Source organism: Crassostrea angulata, chromosome 10 (assembly GCF_025612915.1).
Source record: "Crassostrea angulata isolate pt1a10 chromosome 10, ASM2561291v2, whole genome shotgun sequence".
NCBI lineage: Eukaryota > Metazoa > Mollusca > Bivalvia > Ostreida > Ostreidae > Magallana > Magallana angulata.
The window spans coordinates 18,484,137-18,503,629 of record NC_069120.1 but is presented as its reverse complement, the minus strand read 5'-3'; the positions used below and the strand labels follow the sequence as shown (position 1 = coordinate 18,503,629).

At 34.7% G+C, this 19,493-nt stretch overlaps 1 protein-coding gene across 1 annotated transcript; it reads right to left on the bottom strand.

The window, feature by feature from the left end:
- Positions 1-10,964: 10,964 nt before the first annotated feature.
- On the bottom strand, positions 10,965-17,312 carry LOC128164978 (uncharacterized). Its single transcript, XM_052829111.1, has one exon. It carries the CDS (start codon positions 17,310-17,312, stop codon positions 10,965-10,967), a length of 6,348 nt encoding a protein of 2,115 aa, XP_052685071.1.
- Between the last annotated feature and the right edge of the window lie 2,181 nt (positions 17,313-19,493).

Sequence of the window (19,493 nt, the reverse complement as noted above, 5' to 3'; positions counted from 1 at the left end):
TAATATACAGGTATATTTAAATCTTACCTGCAGTACTGTAGCCCTTAGAAATTCGGTTAGACGGGCCGTTGAGTTCCAGATCCATTCATGTAAAAACTATAATTATTGCGCACAAAAAGTTGCGCGCGGCTATGGACTCATTAACTTTATTAAGGAATGTTTACTTCACCTACTGTACTCTCCGTATTTTCTATTAGACTATCAAGCAGTTCTCCCAACAATAGGAAAGCCAATTCTTATAACTCCGTGGGCTTTTCAAACTTGCCGATTTTTTTTATTTCATGAGCTCATGTGTATTGCATAAACGTAAATGTCAGAGCTTGATTCCCTTTTCGAGATCCGTTTAAACTAAAAGCTGAATATAGAGTTATAATGCTAGTAATAATTCAAAACTTTTATAAATGATATATTAGATATTAATATGAACTTGGATTGTTTGAATAAGAAAAGCGCATATTACATTGCCGCGTTGAAATCTTTATAATTTAATTATAATTTTAACCTTTTAGGAAATTATTCAAAAAGTTAAATGTGCGGATATATACCGACTTTTTGGGTTTTTAAAATATATTTTTTAAAATCATATTTACGCTGCACTTCTTATATTGATTAAGGAAACCAGATTGTCACTGCACATGTGTGTTAAGCCAACGTATCGATGTCTCAAGGCAAATGAACTAATTCAAACATATAAGGGCTTTGTTGAAAAAGTTTAAAAACTATTCTCTAATACAAACTCAGTACCCATGACATATGAATCCAGTACACATTATGACGTCATATTACGTCGTCATCGTTCTCTTCTACAAAAGTATATAAGAAACATCATCGAAATAGAGTTTGCAGAAACCAAATACGTTTATAAATAGAAGCAGGATATTCCATGAATTTATGATATTACTGCATATATGGCAACAGAGCAATTGTTTAGTTATTATTCGTAAAGTTTCGAGTTGAAATATTGGAAAAACCTGCAATCTAATGTAAGTTTCTTCAAATTCTTTTAAAATTAGAAAGCTATTAGATTATGTTTCGGTGGCAATTTTATTATTTTTTAGAATATTTGTCATAATAAGGCTGCGAAAAATTAACTGACGATATTGGAAATATACAGCTTACGTCAGTTTTACTTGTTATATTCAAAACATTTGAAATGGACGGTAACAAATTGACACAGAAGCCTAAGGAAAAATTGGATTGACACCTTAGTTATATGACGTGTATTTTCATTTCTAATTTGCTGTTTAATTTGTAAATTTTAGCAATTGTAATAAGATCCCAATTCAGAGATGTATTCGTTTGGTCGATTAGAGAACTGCAAGAGTAATCCCTATTCGTTCGTTTGTAGTTGGAGACCGCCGGTAGCAAACGAATACACCCTCGGCTGAAGAGATAATACGCAAGGAAAAACATTGTCCGATGACATCATAAATAAACCATTTTTAATATTTCATTTTATTGGATATTATTTTAAATTATTAAATCGGAATTTGAATTCTTCTCCTCTGGAAATAAGCCCCGTTTCAACAATGGCCCCACTTGATTTCAGACTTGTGACGACTGATTCTCTTAAGTCATGTTTTATAATGCTTTACCTTGCGTATAATCTCTTCTGAATCGGGAACTTCTTATATTTGCTGATTATATACTTATTGATGAAATATTTTCTTCAATCGCTTAGCTGATACTAAATTAACTGGGTTTTTTTAATTTCTTAAACTTATATAGCAAGTTAGAAACGCTGAAGTGGATTAAAAATATATTTCCTAAGACAACAGTTTCAATTCTGAATCAATGTTTTCTCGGACGTCCGCGTCCCCGCCCATTTCAAATGTTTTGACTTAACAGTTGACATTAACGTAAGCTTTATGTTTTGAATCTTGGCTGATATGTTGATGAAAGTTGTTGTTTTGGGTACTAAATATGTATAACAAAGTAAATTCCAAATTTTAATGATAAGATTAAAAATTATTAGTTATTTTATGCATTTTAATTAGCTCAATTGCAAGGAAACCCTTATACATGTACCTAGCATTTACTTACTTGAAACATAAAAACATTTGTATAAAACAGTTACGATGACAATAACACCAAGCTGTGATTTATCTAATGTATTATTTACATGCGGATACTACATTGTTTTAAGACATGTGAACAAAGATAATGAAATTCGATATTTCAAAAAAGTAAAAAAAAATGTTTGATTAACATTATTTGAACATAAACATCTAAACAGTACACAATTAAAAAAGTATGTTATAAGCATCAGAAATCAGGGATTAAAAATACAAATGGATAAAACTTTGCATAAATGATAAATCACTGTGTCCATATTGAAGCAATAACATTCCTTTGTTGTCCAGTCTTCTAATGTAATATTTAACATTGATGGTCTTCTCTACATTTAGTTCATTTGCAGGTCAATACGAAACAACATGGGACAAAAGATCCCTCCTTGCCGTAGACACAAGCGACATATACAGGTATCAAATCAAAAAAATATTTTGTGACAACATTTTAAAGACGAAACAAGCTTTCAATCTAAAGAAAATATTGTAATTTCATGAATGAATAAGTATGATTATATCAATATTCAAGTCCGTTTGTTTAAAAAGAAAGAAATATTGTGTATAAGTCGAATTGAATTCTCGCGACTACAGGTCGAACAAAGCAACATGATAAAGAAAAAAAATCATAATCGATAATCATTGATAATTGCTAAATATCAAATACTAAAAAGGTTTAATTCTTAATAGGTATGATGAACTGATGAAGATAAAAGACTGACGATATCTATTTGATACGCTTGAGTATGGCAAAGCCAAATTCGAAGATATCATCGCAAACAGCTGACAATGTAACTTACTAAATGATTTGTAAAGTCTTTTTAAGAAGTGTTATGTGAATGCAAATTACAAAGTTAATGATAAAATATGTTCTATTTATGTCGACACTTATCTCTTAGCATTTTCAGAAAAGTCTAAACTACCGAAAATCAAATAATTTTACCTTCAGGCCCGTCTTACTTTGCATTAGAGATGGATTGTTTGGTAATCAATAATAAATTATTGTTAAAAGCCAACAAATAAATATAATTTTCAATGATTTTTATAAATTATTGGTTAGAGGGTTCAAATAAAAACCCTATTTACTTGGCATGTGGCTCACTACAAATGTGCTTCTTTGAAAAAAAAAGAAATTTTTCCAGAGGACTTAAGGAACTGTTGCCTTAACAATTGTTAATCAACATATATTCTCTTCAAAGTAATACATCCCTTTACCGTTTTACGTATGTAACGTCACATTAATTCCATTTACACAATGAAAGAATGAATTTTAGAAACAACTATCTTTAACAATGAAATAAAACAAAATAAACCAAGCATTTACACTTGCTGTTATTATCGACAGCAAACTAGGGTTCTAAAAATAGAAATTTAAATATCTAATTTTAAACAAGAAAATTAAAATATCATTGGGGCGATTTTAAAGGCTTCCAAACTAACGAGTCTATCATTGGGGTAGGGATGACAGAAACGGGTCAAAACTTGCAAAAAGGTTTAACCCTTAATTATTTATATTTATGAAAATTCATATAATGTTTCGAAGGGGTCATTTACTGTATATTAGGCAAACCGACATGACCCAAGGAACACAAATATATATGATGTGATATAGGGATCTCAATTGGTTTCAAAATATATGGGTACTTCTTGTTCAAAAGGGGTCAAGACCACCCCCGAGACCCATGACTTACATACTATGGTTATGAGGTGGGGATTTGAACCACTTTCAAGATATTTGGGTACCTCCCACACGAGAGGGGTCAGGTCCATCCCCGGGACCATAAATTACATACCATTTGGTGCCCCTCGACAGAAGCAACAAGAATATATATGGTTGTGGGGTTCAAATCCTATCCGTGGTTGGACATATGGTCATTCTTAGGTCCGGGAGTGGAGTGGGGATGACCCTAGGGGTCAGATGTCATAAACCCAATATATTGCAGATACATGTAATATACCATTCTGAAAATCATATGCTATTATCTTCGTGCATTTACAAGTGATAGCCATCTACAAATGAGTCTACGATTTTTTTCCCAAAGGGTTTAATGTTAGAACCCACACCCATTTGACCCTCACACTCCGAAAAGTGATTCGCTTGAACCAAATGAAAAAAAATCAAACAAGGATGCACAATAAGATATTCCAGCCTATCATATCCTAGAGTTTTGTACAATTCCATTTGGTCGTCTTTAAAAAACGCCGCGGATAAGTTCAAGGTTATGAACGAATAATAATAATAATAATGATAAAAATAATAATAATAATAACTAGACACGATCTCGTTGCGAGCAACGAGGAGGTCTTCCGTCTGATTTTAGAAATTGAGATTTATGTTCGATCTTGATTTTGCTATTTAACAGCTATACATGATTTAAAACAGGAAAAGAGGATCTTCATTTTAAGTGCCTGATACTATTTTGTTTCAGGTGTTTAGAAATTCGTCACCGTTCTTGAGATATTTCAGAAAGAATATTTTAGGGGCCGGACCTTATCTCCTTATTGGGGCCGCTGAACAAAAATTGTAAGGTTGCATGTTATTAGGTACATTATTTTGAGCATCTTTTCTTTTATACTGTATTTCAAAATATTTTTTCTTTTTGAGATATAGGTTATCAAATTTTTGGACTTTTGCCCCTAAAAATCCTTAATTACGTAACACATGAGAAAAATCATTATAATGTTAGGCTACATAATTGTTAGATAAACAAATTTGCTTCTATAATCTATTACGAAATACCCCTCGGTAAAGAACTATAGGAAAAAAGCTTTAGAGCCCTCTAGGTCCCTAATATTAGGGGCCAGCCCCTTTTTCATGGTATCAAATGAAAGGTCATTTGATTATTAAGACATTTTGTTCAACAAGTGTTCAGAAATCCGTTACCATTCTTGAGATATCTCAGAAAGAATATTTTAGCGGCCGGTCCCTTATCTCCTTATTGGGGCCGCTGAACCAATTTTTTTAGGCTGCATGTTGTTAAGGACATCATTTTGAGCATCTTTTCTTTTATACTGCATTTCAAAATATTTTTTCTTTTTGAGATATAGGTGAGCAAAGTTTTGGACTTTTGACCCCTAAAAATCCTTAATTACGTAACACATGAGAAAATCGATATACTGCTTGGCTTCATAACTGTAAGATAAACATATTTGCTTCTATAATTTATTACAAAATATCCCTCAGTAAAGAACTATAGTAAAAAGACTTTAGAGCCCTCTAGGTCCCTAATATTAGAGGCCAGCCCCTTTTTCTTGGTATCAAATGAAAGGTCATTTGATTATAAAGACATTTTGTTCAACAAGTGTTCAGAAATTCGTTACCATTCTTGAGATATCTGAGAAAGAATGTTTTAGCGGCCGGTCCCTTATCTCCTTATTGGGGCCGCTGAACCTAATTTGTTAGGTTGCATGGTGTTAAGTACATCATTTTGAGCACCTTTTCTTTTATACTGCATTTCAAAATATTTTTCCGTTTTGAGATATAGGTGGTCAAAGTTTTGGACTTCTGACCCCTAAAAACCCCTGATTACGTAACATATGAGAAAATCGTTACACTGCTTGGCTTCATATTTGTAAGATAAACATATTTGCTTCTATAATTTATTACAAAATATCCCTCGGTAAAGAGTTATGGGTAAAAGACTTTAGAGCCCTTTAGGTCCCTTATTTGAGGGGCCAGCCCCTTTTTCCTGATATCAGCAGAAAGGTATTGTAAATATAAACTTTTTTTACATTACATGTTTTAACAAAATATTTTCCAGAAAAGAGATAAAGAGAGAAAAGCACAAAAAATTACGACGCTTTTTTAATGTCAATTTTCGAGCCATAGCGAGCTTTGGCGCCAGTAGTGCTAAACATACAAAACAACAATCATGCAAAACTTCAATCTTTCGTTTACCAACCGTAGAAATTTGAGCTCAAAATCTCTTATAGTTTAGGAGAACGGCCGCAGACAAAATACCCATATAAAAAATAAAAAAATCTCAATATCTCCAAAACGGATGTGACGTCATCAGTGCAAAAAAATTGCTATCAACTACAGACCACTATCTATCACATCTGAAAATTTGATGGAGATCAGTTGAGCCGTTTCTGAGAAATCGCGTGCACAAAAATGGGAAGAAAAAAAAAGAATAAAAACTAGACACGATCTCGTTGCGAGCAACGAGGAGGTCTTCCGTCTGATTTTAGAAATTGAGATTAATGTTCGATCTTGATTTTGCTATTTAACAGCTATACATGATTTAAAACAGGAAAAGAGGATCTTCATTTTAAGTGATACTATTTTGTTTCAGGTGTAAGAGTTTTGTTCAACAAGTGTTTAGAAATTCGTCACCGTTCTTGAGATATCTCAGAAAGAATATTTTAGGGGCCGGACCTTATCTCCTTATTGGGGCCGCTGAACAAAAATTGTAAGGTTGCATGTTATTAGGTACATTATTTTGAGCATCTATTCTTTTATACTGCATTTCAAAATATTTTTTCTTTTTGAGATATAGGTTATCACATTTTTGGACTTTTGACCCCTAAAATCCTTAATTACGTAACACATGAGAAAAATCATTATAATGTTAAGCTACATAACTGTTAGATAAACATATTTGCTTCTATAATCTATTACGAAATACCCCTCGGTAAAGAACTATAGGAAAAAGACTTTAGAGCCCTCTAGGTCCCTACCGTTAGGGGCCAGCCCCTTTTTCTTGGTATCAGATGAAAGGTCATTTGATTATAAAGACATTTTGTTCAACAAGTGTTCAGAAATTCGTTACCATTCTTGAGATATCTGAGAAAGAATGTTTTAGGGGTCGGTCCCTTATCTCCTTATTGGGGCCGCTGAACCAAATTTTTTAGGTTGCATGTTGTTAAGTACATCATTTTGAGCATCTTTTCTTTTTATACTGCATTTCAAAATATTTTTCCGTTTTGAGATATAGGTGATCAAAGTTTTGGACTTTTGACCCCTAAAAATCCCTGATTACGTAAGATATGAGAAAATCGTTATGCTGCTTGGCTTTATAACTGTAAGATAAACATATTTGCTTCTATAATTTATTACAAAATATCCCTCAGTAAAGAACTATAGTAAAAAGACTTTAGAGCACTCTAGGTCCCTAATATTAGGGGCCAGCCCCTTTTTCTTGGTATCAAATGAAAGGTCATTTAATTATAAAGACAGTTTGTTCAACAAGTGTTCAGAAATTCGTTACCATTCTTGAGATATATCAGAAAGAATGTTTTAGGGGCCGGTCCCTTATCTCCTTATTGGGGCCGCTGAACCAAATTTTTTAGGTTGCATGGTGTTAAGTACATCATTTTGAGCATCTTTTCTTTTATACTGCATTTCAAAATATTTTTCCGTTTTGAGATATAGGTGGTCAAAGTTTTGGACTTCTGACCCCTAAAAATCCCTAATTACGTAACATATGAGAAAATCGTTATACTGCTTGGCTTTATATCTGTGAGATAAACATATTTGCTTATATAATTTATTACAAAATATCCCTTGGTAAAGAGTTATGGGTAAAAGACTTTAGAGCCCTCTAGGTCCCTTATTTGAGGGGCCAGCCCCTTTTTCCTGATATCAGCAGAAAGGTCTTGTAAATATAAACTTTTTTTACATTACATGTTTTAACAAAATATTTTCCAGAAAAGAGATAAAAAAAGAAAAGCACAAAAATTCACGACGCTTTTTTAATGTCAATTTTCGAGCCATAGCGAGCTTTTGCGCCAGTAGTGCTAAACATACAAAACAACAATCATGCAAAACTTCAATCTTTCGTTTACCAACCGTAGAAATTTGAGCTCAATATCTCTTATAGTTTAGGAGAACAACAGAAGACAAAATACCCATATAAAAATTAGAAAAATCTCAATATCTCAAAAACGGATGTGACGTCATCAATACAAAAAATTTCCAATCAAGTTCAGACCACTATCTATCACATCCTAAAATTTGATTGAGATCGGCCGAGCCGTTTCTGAGAAATCGCGTGCACAAAAAAAGGAAGAAAAAAAATAATAATAACTAGACACGATCTCGTTGCGAGCAACGAGGAGGTCTTCCGTGCGATTTTTTGAAGGTTATATGACCTTGACTTTGATATTTGACCCTTTATCTCCTTATCGGGGCAACAATAAAAAAATTGAAGGTTGAATTTTGTTAGGAACATCATTCTCAGCATTTTATTCTATATTGATTTTCAAAATGATGCTTTTTAAAACATTTGTTCTGTTTGAGGTATGTTACAGACCCTGAAACGTACTACTACACCAAAAAAGCGTGCGACTTTCGTGCGAGAAACGTTTCGTGTAAACCGTTTAGCGTTTCGTGTAAACCGTTTAGCGTTTCGTGTGAATCGTGAAGCGTTTCGTGTAAACCGTTTAGCGTTTCGGGCAAAGCGTGCAGCGTTTCGGGCAAAGCGTGTAAATCGTTTCGGGCAAAGCGTGCGAGAACCGTGTGAAACGTTCATCAGATTTCATTCGGAACTCTCTGATAATTTAATTGTTTCAAAATAGCGCTCGTGTTAAACATTACTTAAAACTGTTTGTGATTGGCAAAACTCCTTAGTAGATATTCTCGTGAAAAAAATCTATAAGAAATGATATACATGTACTTATCTTTTTACAAAATTGAATTAATTCTAAACAAACAAAAGAAAAGTACGCGTATTGAAAGAAAACTAGTTACTGAGACTATTCGGCTGTGTACAACCAGCACACATAACCTCGGACATCGGGTAAGACCTGCACCTGGCTGAACCTGTCAATCAAACTCTGTGTATTCGTTTTCATTGGATGGTCACGCGTGTCTTTTTTTGTCATTAGCCAATGAAAATTTAATGACTTCAAGGTAATCGGAATCAGTATTTGATGATGCACACAATTGATATGATAGATTATTTAACATTAATTTGAACAAAGATAAATGTAAACATAGAAAGAAACTAGACACGATCTCGTTGCGAGCAACGAGGAGGTCTTCCGTCCGATTTTTAGAAGGAAATAAGACATCATCGATATGGAAAAAGGAGTGAAGTAATACTGCTTTATTGTATCGTTTTTATAAGTTCTCTTACATTGCTTTTTTAAATATTTGCATTTCTTCCAATTAAGATAGAAAAGATTAAACTTGTTTACCTCTGGTCCCTAAAAACGCTAATTGGGTAACGCAAGAGAAAATCATTATATTGTTAGGATATATAAACGTATTATACCTAATTTAGCTTTAACAACCTTTCACAAAATGACTCATTAAAGGGCTACAGATAAAATATTTTATAGTCCTTTGGTCCCCTAATTTAAGGGTCCAGCCCCTTTTTCTTGATATCAAATGAAAGGACATTTAATGCTAAACAAATTTGGTCAACAAGTGTTTAGAAATTCCTTACCGTTCTGGAGATATATGAGAAAGAAGGTTTTAGGGACCGATCCCTTATCTCCTTAAAGGGGCCGTTTGGCGAAATTTTGAAGGTTTGCATATTGTTAAGAACATCATTTTGAACAACTTATCTTCTGTACTGCATTTTTAATTTTTTTTTCTTTCTGTGATATGAGTGATCAAAATGTTGGACTTTTGGTCCCTAAAAACCCTCATATTTGGTTCTAAAAGATTTCAAAAAATATCTCTCTGTAAAGGGCTTCAGATAAAAGACATTAGAGCCCTTTGGTTCCCTAATATGATAGACCAGCCTCTTTTTCTTGATATCAAATGAGATATAAACTTTTGTTATATTACATGTCTTAACAAAATATTCAATCTAAAACTGTGTATCAATGTTTAAAACAAATAAAAAGAAAGACAAATAAGCCGGAAAAATATATGTACTGGTATATTGAACCTATGTAAACAAAAACCGGGCACGAGCCTTGTTTACATGACAAAGAATTGCAAGCCCTGTATCTTGATAATAACTCTACGAATGACTCTCAAATTTTATATGATCATTAGAAATACATGTCTATAGCATTGTAAATAATGAAAACATAAAAATAGAATTTGACCAAAATCGTGACCATGCCCCTTTAATCTCAATTTTTGGGTCCAAGCGAGCATCGACCCCTTTCAAGTCAGATCAAAATGAAAATAAAATTACAAATCCCTGATCTTTTGTCTTCTATAGCTGAGAGTTTGAACTCAATATCCAGGGACAAACCACCCTTCTAGAAATCGCTAAAACGTCAATTTCTTAATAAAGGAAATGATGATATCAATATAACCACTATCTATTAGGTCTAAATGTTTCATAAAAATCATTCGAGCCGTTTCTGACATATCGCGTGCACAAAATATATAAGGAAACAAATGAACCTTTCTCTCTTGGTCGCTTGTTTGAGGAACCATTCCTTTTTTCTTGATACTGAATAAAGGGTTTATAATTCTAAACACAATTTGTTCATCAAGTCTTTAGAAATTCGTTCTTGAGAAATCTGGTATATATTTGGGCTCTTTTAGGTCTTAAATTGTAATCTCAATTGAATCTTTTTTAGCATAAGAAGTTCAAAAGTTTGTCAAACAATTCATTTTTATACATGATTTCATAAATAATCCGAAATACTGTTTTGAACCACATTTTTTAGTCGTAAATGTTAATTTTTTGTTATACAATACAGATGAGAAAATTATAACATATGTAAATATCATTTGCAAGATCTCGAGATGATGGTGGGCGTTAAATTTATCAATTTTAAAATTATATGCAGATGTTTGCAAATCGGATGTCGACAATTGTGAATTTAATTAGAATGCTTGGTAAACATTACTAGTACCTTCCTGAATTGGGCTTTTACTTGCAGTGGGTATTTACATTTAGAATGAATGCCCACAATATTTAAGACTTAATTGCTGTCAAAATCTTTATTTTTTGGCGCAAAAAGGAGTTGAAACACAGTTAATATTTATTTTCTGGAATTGATGTTCAGAATTAATGCATCGTGGTAGCTGTAGTATGTTGACATTTTTACCACTTCTGCCTTTAAAGATGTTGACACATATACATGGTCTAAAATAGTAGCTCCCTCTGTTGTTTTGAAATCAACAATCTGCTTACAACCTTTATTAATCATAAAATTCTGAATAGGGCCTGCAGACGTTGCATCTTCGTTGAAATCTCCAAGACAAACAAAGTATTTACATTGAGATCTGTAATACGCAATCACTTTTTCGAGTTTCGCTAAAAACTGAGGAACACCCACAGAGTTCGGGCGATAGACAACGATAACTGCTATATCTTCTGGCAAACATTTTACACAGATACCCTCTACATTCTTTACAGGAAGGAAACTGACAACTTTGTTTACTGTGGTTTGGTTAATGTAAACAGCTACTCCACCACCTTTTGAGGCACGTAATTTTGAAACTTGGGTATTGGTATCGTCATAAGAATCTTGCCTATTTGTTGGATAGAAATTGAAACCGTTGATATCAAACATATTGACATTTTGTCCAGATCTTAGCCAAGTCTCTGTTAGGCAGATAATATCTGCATCTTTGCATCGGCTTTCCTTTAAGAGATCTCCGAAATGTTTACCGAGACTTTGAATGTTGTGAAGATAAATTTTAATGCCAGTCTGAGATGTTTCAAAGTTTGGTAGTTTTAATTTCGGCATTCTCTGCAATGCTACGTTGACTTCTGGATCAGCGTATATCTTTTTTTGCAATATTTCTGGTTTGTTCGATTCAATGAATAATCCCTGCTTTGACGTTACTCTACTCAACGCAACATAACCCTGTCCTGGTGAAAAAGTTCGGTCTAAATTAACTACCACCTTGTCAACTGTCATTCCTTGTACTTTGTGAGCTGTACAAGCCCAAGCCAATCGTAATGGAAACTGATGTCGAACAACATTTTTTGTTTTTTGCTCAGGAATATCCTCTTGGACTTTTTCAATAAGAACAAGGTTTCCATTTTTACTTCTCTGTCCAGTTTTCTTCCCAACATTTATATTTTCAAACAGTACTCCCACTGCAACAACAGTATTTTGTGCATGTCTTTGACCATAAACAAATTTTGCTACAGTGCCCATAACTCCATTTACAAGGCCATCATCTACATTGCTGTTTCTTGTGAGCATGACCTTTGCACCGAGACCCAACAATAAGGTGCTTGGAAGACTATCTGTTCTAGACCTACTGATAGGTTTGCTTCTGAGGATGAGTTCGCCAGTAGTTCTATCTTTTGTGAAGTCTTGAGCATTTATTTCAACAAGGTCTTCACATTTCCTCCTGAGCATTGACAAGTTATAGGCATTGACTTCATCATTTGTTGAGTAGACGTGGAGAACATCTTCAGGTCCCTGTCGTACACATTCATTTAGGATAACGTTGGTTGGTTCTTCCAATTGTTCTTTTAATTCTCTAGTTCGAAGTGTATTCAATGCATTTGCAAACGGGATGTCTTCACGTTGTCTCATAATTTCTTTTAACTCCACAAGTTTGAAAAGGTCTACCCAATAATCAAAAGGATAAAGAGCGTTGTCTTTATAAAGTCTTTCATCTTTGCGCTGCTTCACAGGTGGAAGTTGATAGAAATCGCCCACAGCTATCACTGACACTCCTCCAAATGGTTCCTTGCATTTCTTTATCTGTACTAATCTTTCATGAACATAGTATAATAGTTTTTTGTACACCATTGAAATTTCATCAATAACCAAAATTTGCAGATCACCAAGTTGAACTCTCATTTCACTTAGACTCTGCTCTCTCAGTGGTTGATAAGGCAAAGACATATGTTTTGGCAGTGAAAATAAATGGTGAATTGTATTGCCTCCAATGTTAAATGCAGCCGTTCCTGTAAATGCTGCAAGAAGCACTGAAACACTGTCAGGAGTAGGCATTGTTTTTCCAAGTAAACGTGATGCCTCATAATGTATGGCTTTAATTAAATGACTTTTGCCTGTTCCCGCTCCACCAGTTATGAAAATGTGCATTAATTCAGGTTTTTGTCCGAAACTTTTCTTCAAACACCACTCACGCACCAAGTAAAATACTTTCATTTGAGTGTCGTTCAAATTTTGAAGAATATTTGTCATTTCTTCTTTTGACTGTGTATCCTGTTGTATGTTGTAGAGAATATCAAAATTAGTTTCTGGTTGCATGTCTGGCAATTCTTCAGCAACATCCAAATTCAGATCAGTTCTCTCTGCAGAACATTCGTGTCTCATTAATTCTGTCTCAGGACAGAGGTTAGCCCAAGCATCTTCTGGATCTCCAATGTTTTCAAAATTATCCTCTGCTTCTGCTATTGCATCTTCATTCTTCGCATACCGTAGTCTGTTCATGTCAACAATTGACTTGACCGATTGTAACTTTTGCTTTCCTGAGATTCGAACATGTCCATTTTCGTAAAATGTCTCATACAATTCGAAACCTGGAGGTTTCAATTGATTAATACACCAGTGAGGCAAGAACAGCTGTAACAAAGACTGGTAATATTTCTCTGACATTTTATCTGGGTTAAACCTTGGGTATCTTATTATTGCTGGTTTTGTACGTGTTCTCTTTTGAATGAAACCTTTCGAATTTTGCAGTTCAAATACATTTTCATTGTGAGTCTTTGGAACCTGGGATTTAGCGAGTACTCTAAATTCTGAGCAAAATTCTGCCAGGCACATTTTTTGAAACAATGGTTCATTTGGCCGGCTTTCATATCTTTCAACAATATTTGTCATCCAGATATCTTCTTCATCGTTGTCTTCGTCAAGATTCCCTTCATTTACCTTGTTCTGCTTTTTTTTAAGTTGAGACAATGGTTTTGTCAGCCTAGTAGGATTGTCTCCTATTGGTACAAATACTACTTTCCTTGAACATTCTTTCATTTTCAAGTTACATACGCGATAGACAGCCTCCTGTGCGCTGACTTCTCTATGATTCAAATAAGCAGAACCAACTTTCTTCAGGGTTGTACGAGCACTTTCATTACCTTCTTCTGCCTCTATTTTGGTTTGTTTCAACACCATTCCCATTTCTCTCTCCGACTTTGATATGTAAGAGATAATGTAAACGATGCAACTAAACGGATCTAAGACAAACTGTATGTCCATATTGGCATCCCAGCATTTTAAAAGGCACGGATTGTACTGATTGATCCAAAGTTCACGTGGGTTTCTTTTAAGAACAACTGACCTCTTTTTTGCTAATTGTCTGTGTGCGTCTATGTACTGTTCTTGTGTCAAATCTATTCGTTTAAAAATATCTTCTGTATTTTCAGATTCGTTTGATCCATCTTGTACTTCACTCCAAACTCGCAATAATATTTCTTTAGCATTTGATTGCTCCTGTTTTAAATCCGTAGCTTCTGCATCATCTTGCAAGTTGTCTTCATCATTTGGAGAATTTATAAAGGTACATACAGATGGAGGTCTAGGAAAGTTAAATCTACAATCTGTCCCTCTTTTCCTGCAAGACTTTGAGTGTTTTCTGCTGTGTTGTTGTACAGCTAATATCACATCTCTTAGATCCAAATCTTCATTCTCAGAGGGCACTGCGCAGCTAACATATTTGTCAATAAATTCACAAACCGCATCTTCTCCATCTTCATCGAGTTTCGGGGCATTTTCTACCCAATATAAACAATGCATGTGAGGTGACCCTCTTTGCTGAAATTCGACTCTTTGGAAAAAATCTGATATTTTCCCAATTGGCTCTGATGGTGAAAAAATCACTTCTGTCTGAAAAACGTGAAATCTATGCTCAAACATTCTTGCAACGGTAACGGGATTGCTTCTTAGCACCTCATTTTTTTCAGACCAGTCCAAAACACACGGATCTCTTAAATCATTGTGTTGTCTCAATATTGTTGCAACTGCATCATTCCATCTGTGTTCTGCAGCTGAAAACGAGCAAAACCAAGTTGGTATTCCTAACTGTCTTAGCATAGCAAATAGATCTTTTTGAGCAGCTGACCAATATGCTGGCGTTCCCCGTATCGGTTGCATGAATCGCAAAGCCTCATCATTTTTCATCAACTTTGAAAGTAATTCAGGGTTTTGTACCATATCTGCTGTCATATTGTGACCACTAAGAATGCCTTTGACCGATTTTCTGATTGATATTTGCGTTTTCTCTATTACTTGATTCAAATCAGACATATACTGACTGAAGAAAATATAACTGCTGTCTTTTGCAAATCTGTCATCTGAATTCATAAGGCGGTTGTTAAAATATCTTGACAGTGTTATTCTTGTGTCTCTCTTGTCATTCCACGAGAAGTGTCCACTAGGGAAATGGTATGGAAATGTCTTTGCCTCATTGCCTTGTGTTTGCAACATCCTTACTGGATTGTTTCCTTCTGCTGGAGCGATATTATAAATATCATCAAAGTAATGATCAAGAACTTCTTGTGCGATATCAACTGGTTGTAAACAGGTATCTGTTGCAATGTGTTCTTCATCATCTTTTGATAAGATATCAGCACTTTCGACCATTTCCTGACAACTGTCATCGGATTGTTTCCAGTTTGTGTCAATTGTTACATTTTCATACCATTCATTGTTCCGTTTCAAAAATTCTAATGCCTCTGATACGTGATTTGGGTTAACGAATTGATATTCGATGTAACCTTTGTAGTTCAATTTTCTCTTTAGTTTGACTTTCAGCAGCAGATCTTCTCCAGGTTTCAATGGTAAACTTGTAACTTTTCTTAGATCTGATGGTACACAAACAACTGGCCCATGAATGTTTTTTTGACTCCCGTGTGGTAAAGCCATAACTTTCATAAACGGAATGTGTATTCCAATCAGATGTCTCTCAAGGCTATTTAGTCGTTTTAATTCCTCTGGGATTTCTTCAAGCGCCATTTTGTTAACTGCTGCTTCTGCTGGAATGTTACCACTTAAGATTTTCCTGTGACATGTAAAACAAATCCATAACTTAGACTTGATGCAATTTTCTGGACATGTTTCTATGCATGTGTGGCAATGTTTATCCTGAATACATAATTCAGCAACATTTCTTGCTTGGTCATTTTTGGCATATGAGTGTCGATTACATCTCTGGACTTGATTATGAAACATGAGCCGATCACAACAGCAACACGAATAATCAATGCCTTGCATAGCCTTTTCTTTAAATGCTTTCACAATTCCTTTTTCATTTTTCAATTTAGAATGTTTGGCACTTCTCTGATTTTTTACACTCTCCTTTTTTAGTGCTTTAACTCTTGGATTGGAATCATATTGAATTCTGCTAGAAACTTTTGTTTTTGACCTATATATCTCATCTTTTTCGTATCTTTTAGCTGCAGTTTTAAGTTTTTTTTCTCTAAAGTTTTCATTTGTCCTGTATCTCTTTGAACTCTCAGAAATAACTTGCTCTCTGTATAGTTCATCTGACTTATACTTTTGCTTAATTTGGCTCTTAACATTTTCTCTGTGTTTAGCATCCGATTCATATTTTCGAATACTTCTCAATTTAGTGTCAGTTCTGTATTTTTCATCAGAAGCATATCTTTCCAAACTGTTTCTCTTAAAAGCTTCCTTATACTCCTCGTCTGCTGCATATCTATCAGTAATACTTTTATTGCTTCTGATTTTCGTTTTGTTTTGATACTCAATATCATTATGGTATCTTTGTTTGCTTAGCAGTTTCAAATTAGCTTGGAATTTTTCACTGTTTAAATATTTTTCAGAACACGATTTCAGTTTCTTGTCTCTATATTTTAAATCTTCCTGGTATCTTTTCCTTAAAGATTGTTTTCGTTTCTCCACATATCTAGTCTTGTTCTCCGTTTCTGGTAATGTTTGTCTGATTCCTCGTAAACGCATTCGACTTCGGTATCGCTTTTCATACTCATTTACAATTTCATCATTTTGCTTTTGTGTCATGTCTGACTCATGCCCATTTACTGAAAGGACGACATTGTAATGATTTTGCTGGTGGTGGTTTAAATAAATTGCACCAGTTTTGCTTTGCTCTGAAGGTTCTACATCACTGACTGAAAATCTGATCCAACGCCCTCCAGAGAGTGTATATATATCAACATTCAGTAAGTGAGCTGTAGCAAATATTTCAACCTGAGTAGCCCACGTTCCCGTTTGTGACATGTTGGATGATTTAAGATGATTATCAATAGACTGTTCACCATTTGTGAATGGTTCAAATAACTCTTTGTTTTCAATGATATGCTGACAGACAGCACTGCGCATTACGTTGTAAAAATCCTCCGAATTTGTAAGGCAGAAAGAGACAGCTCTAAAAAAGCAGTTGCCATCACCTAAAATCTCTTTTTCCTGTCTTGGTGTTGTCATAGTTGATATAGAAAACTGTATTGCAGCAGAATCGCTAATGTAAGGTACATTCACCTTTTGACAAAGGTTTTTTTTAAGCTGGTAGTCAGAGGGGTAAAACTGAACTGTATCTGATCTTGGGCGATAAAAATCAAATCATCTTTTCCATCATCAGTTTCAAAAGAACTTTCAACCGGTATATTTGTCTGTTCAAAATGTGTAACGACATCTCCTGTCTTATGCAAACTGCTGTCATTTCCTATGTAGTTCATTTTGCAGGAAACACCAGTCAAATTACATTCCACACTTTTTGAATATCCCATTGAAAGTGCTAGATTTTGAATATGTGAAAATACTTCTTCTACACTCTGAAGCAAAACTCTTGTGCTCTTTCCAAATATACTTAACATTCCTTCAGTAGACCTTGAGTGGGAGTCAAAAGAAAAGAAGCCATTTTGTAATTTTCCTATTAGCAAAGTATTTCCACCAAAGCAGACAAAAAAGCCGTCAGTGTCTGTAAGAGCAATCTGAATTGCTTCATCAAGTGGTAATGCATTAAATGCTGCATAGTTTATCCCATCATCAGCCATTATAACACTTGCAAGTGACTCATTTGCATGAAATTCATACGACTGGTTGAAACATTCAAAGAGGTGTGGCAATTCTTCGACAAGCAAGTACCTATCACTGATGGATGAGCTTCGTTGCAAAAATGTGTACAATTCATCTCCAGTCATCAAAACTCTATCCATATCCATTGTTGTCCAATTTTTTGCATTTTTAAGTTTGTGATATGCCAATCCTGCCAGACAATTTGCAACACATTGTGTTCCAGAGTTTTCAAGAAATAATGGATCAGCCTGATGAAATGAACCTTGAACAGAACAACTTATTTGATTGTTTCTTACATTTAATGTCTCCAAACACTGACCTGCATTTGTTTTATCCATGTTACCTTCAACATAGTTCTCTGCATTTGGTCCCACCAATTTGTCTTCAAAGTCACCTTCAGAAATTGATAGTGTTTCAGTCATATCATTCTCATATTCTATTTCATTGTTTTTCATATATATCATTGTTTTCCTTTCAGTTTCCTTTTTGTTTACCGTCAAGTAGCCCTCATCTTTTGTTTTCCTGCTGGTCCCTCCATACATAGAGGTTTCCAGCTGCGCCTGACCTGCTGGTCCAGACACGTGCACGGTGTCCGGTCCAGGTGCCCTCGGTGGAGCACAAACCCTTTCTAGGGAGTCAGGGGACGGTGCCTTGTCCTGCTCACGGACAAACAGACTTCCCCGAGGAGATGGCAACCTCGGGGCAGGTGAATGCATTTTCACTCGAGGCGAGGCCTGCACCCTGGCCAGGGGTTTTTCCTCTTTAGGTGGAAACCCCATAGAACCAAACCCCGGAAGATTACCGGGAGAAGCTGTGATAGCTCCATCCTCTGTCCCGCAGGGGACAGAGGACTCTGACATTATCTGCACTTCTGAGACATCTTGAGGAGCTTGTTTGGTTTGTCTCTGCTGTCTTTTCTTGTCTCTGTCTTTTTCTCGTTGCTTTCTAGCATTTACAGCCCTCTTTCTTTTAGGCATCTATAATTAAAAAAAAAAAATTAATACATACTTCTAAATGTTATTGGAACATAAACCCTCACTTGTCATTTTGAAGAACACCAATTGATCACACATATGTAATAGATGATGAGGACGTCATGAACATTTGAAAGAATTAGACAGATAAAAGAAGATTTTTTTCCAGTGTTTTCCTTTTTGCATTGCGATACCGACATGCATTGAAGATCACATACCATGTCATGCATGACACAGTGCCGCCACGTATCCTTATTTAAATCTTTAATCCATCTCTCAATGCTGAATTGATGAACATTACCTATCACAAGAAATGGGGTACTCTATATGCAATACTTTAATACCCAAACAATTACTTAAATCAACAGCTGGTATTTCTTGAATAAATCATTAGAAATCAAATCCTAAGATATTGTACACCTCTGATATATTTCTAATTGATCTGCAAAAGAACAAATTCCCATCTTGAAAAGTGTAGGAGGACTTATCAGTTCAATAGCGGTACTCTCTATGCAATATCTTGACAAAAAATTTACCAATTTCAACAGCTAGTATTTTTTAAATAAATCATTAGAAATATAACTCCTAGCAATAGGCACACCTCTGATATATGTCC

Excerpts from the sequence above, each read along its gene's own strand:
- LOC128164978 (XM_052829111.1), bottom strand. The coding sequence starts at position 17,312 with ATGACAACACCAAGACAGGAAAAAGAGATTTTAGGTGATGGCAACTGC.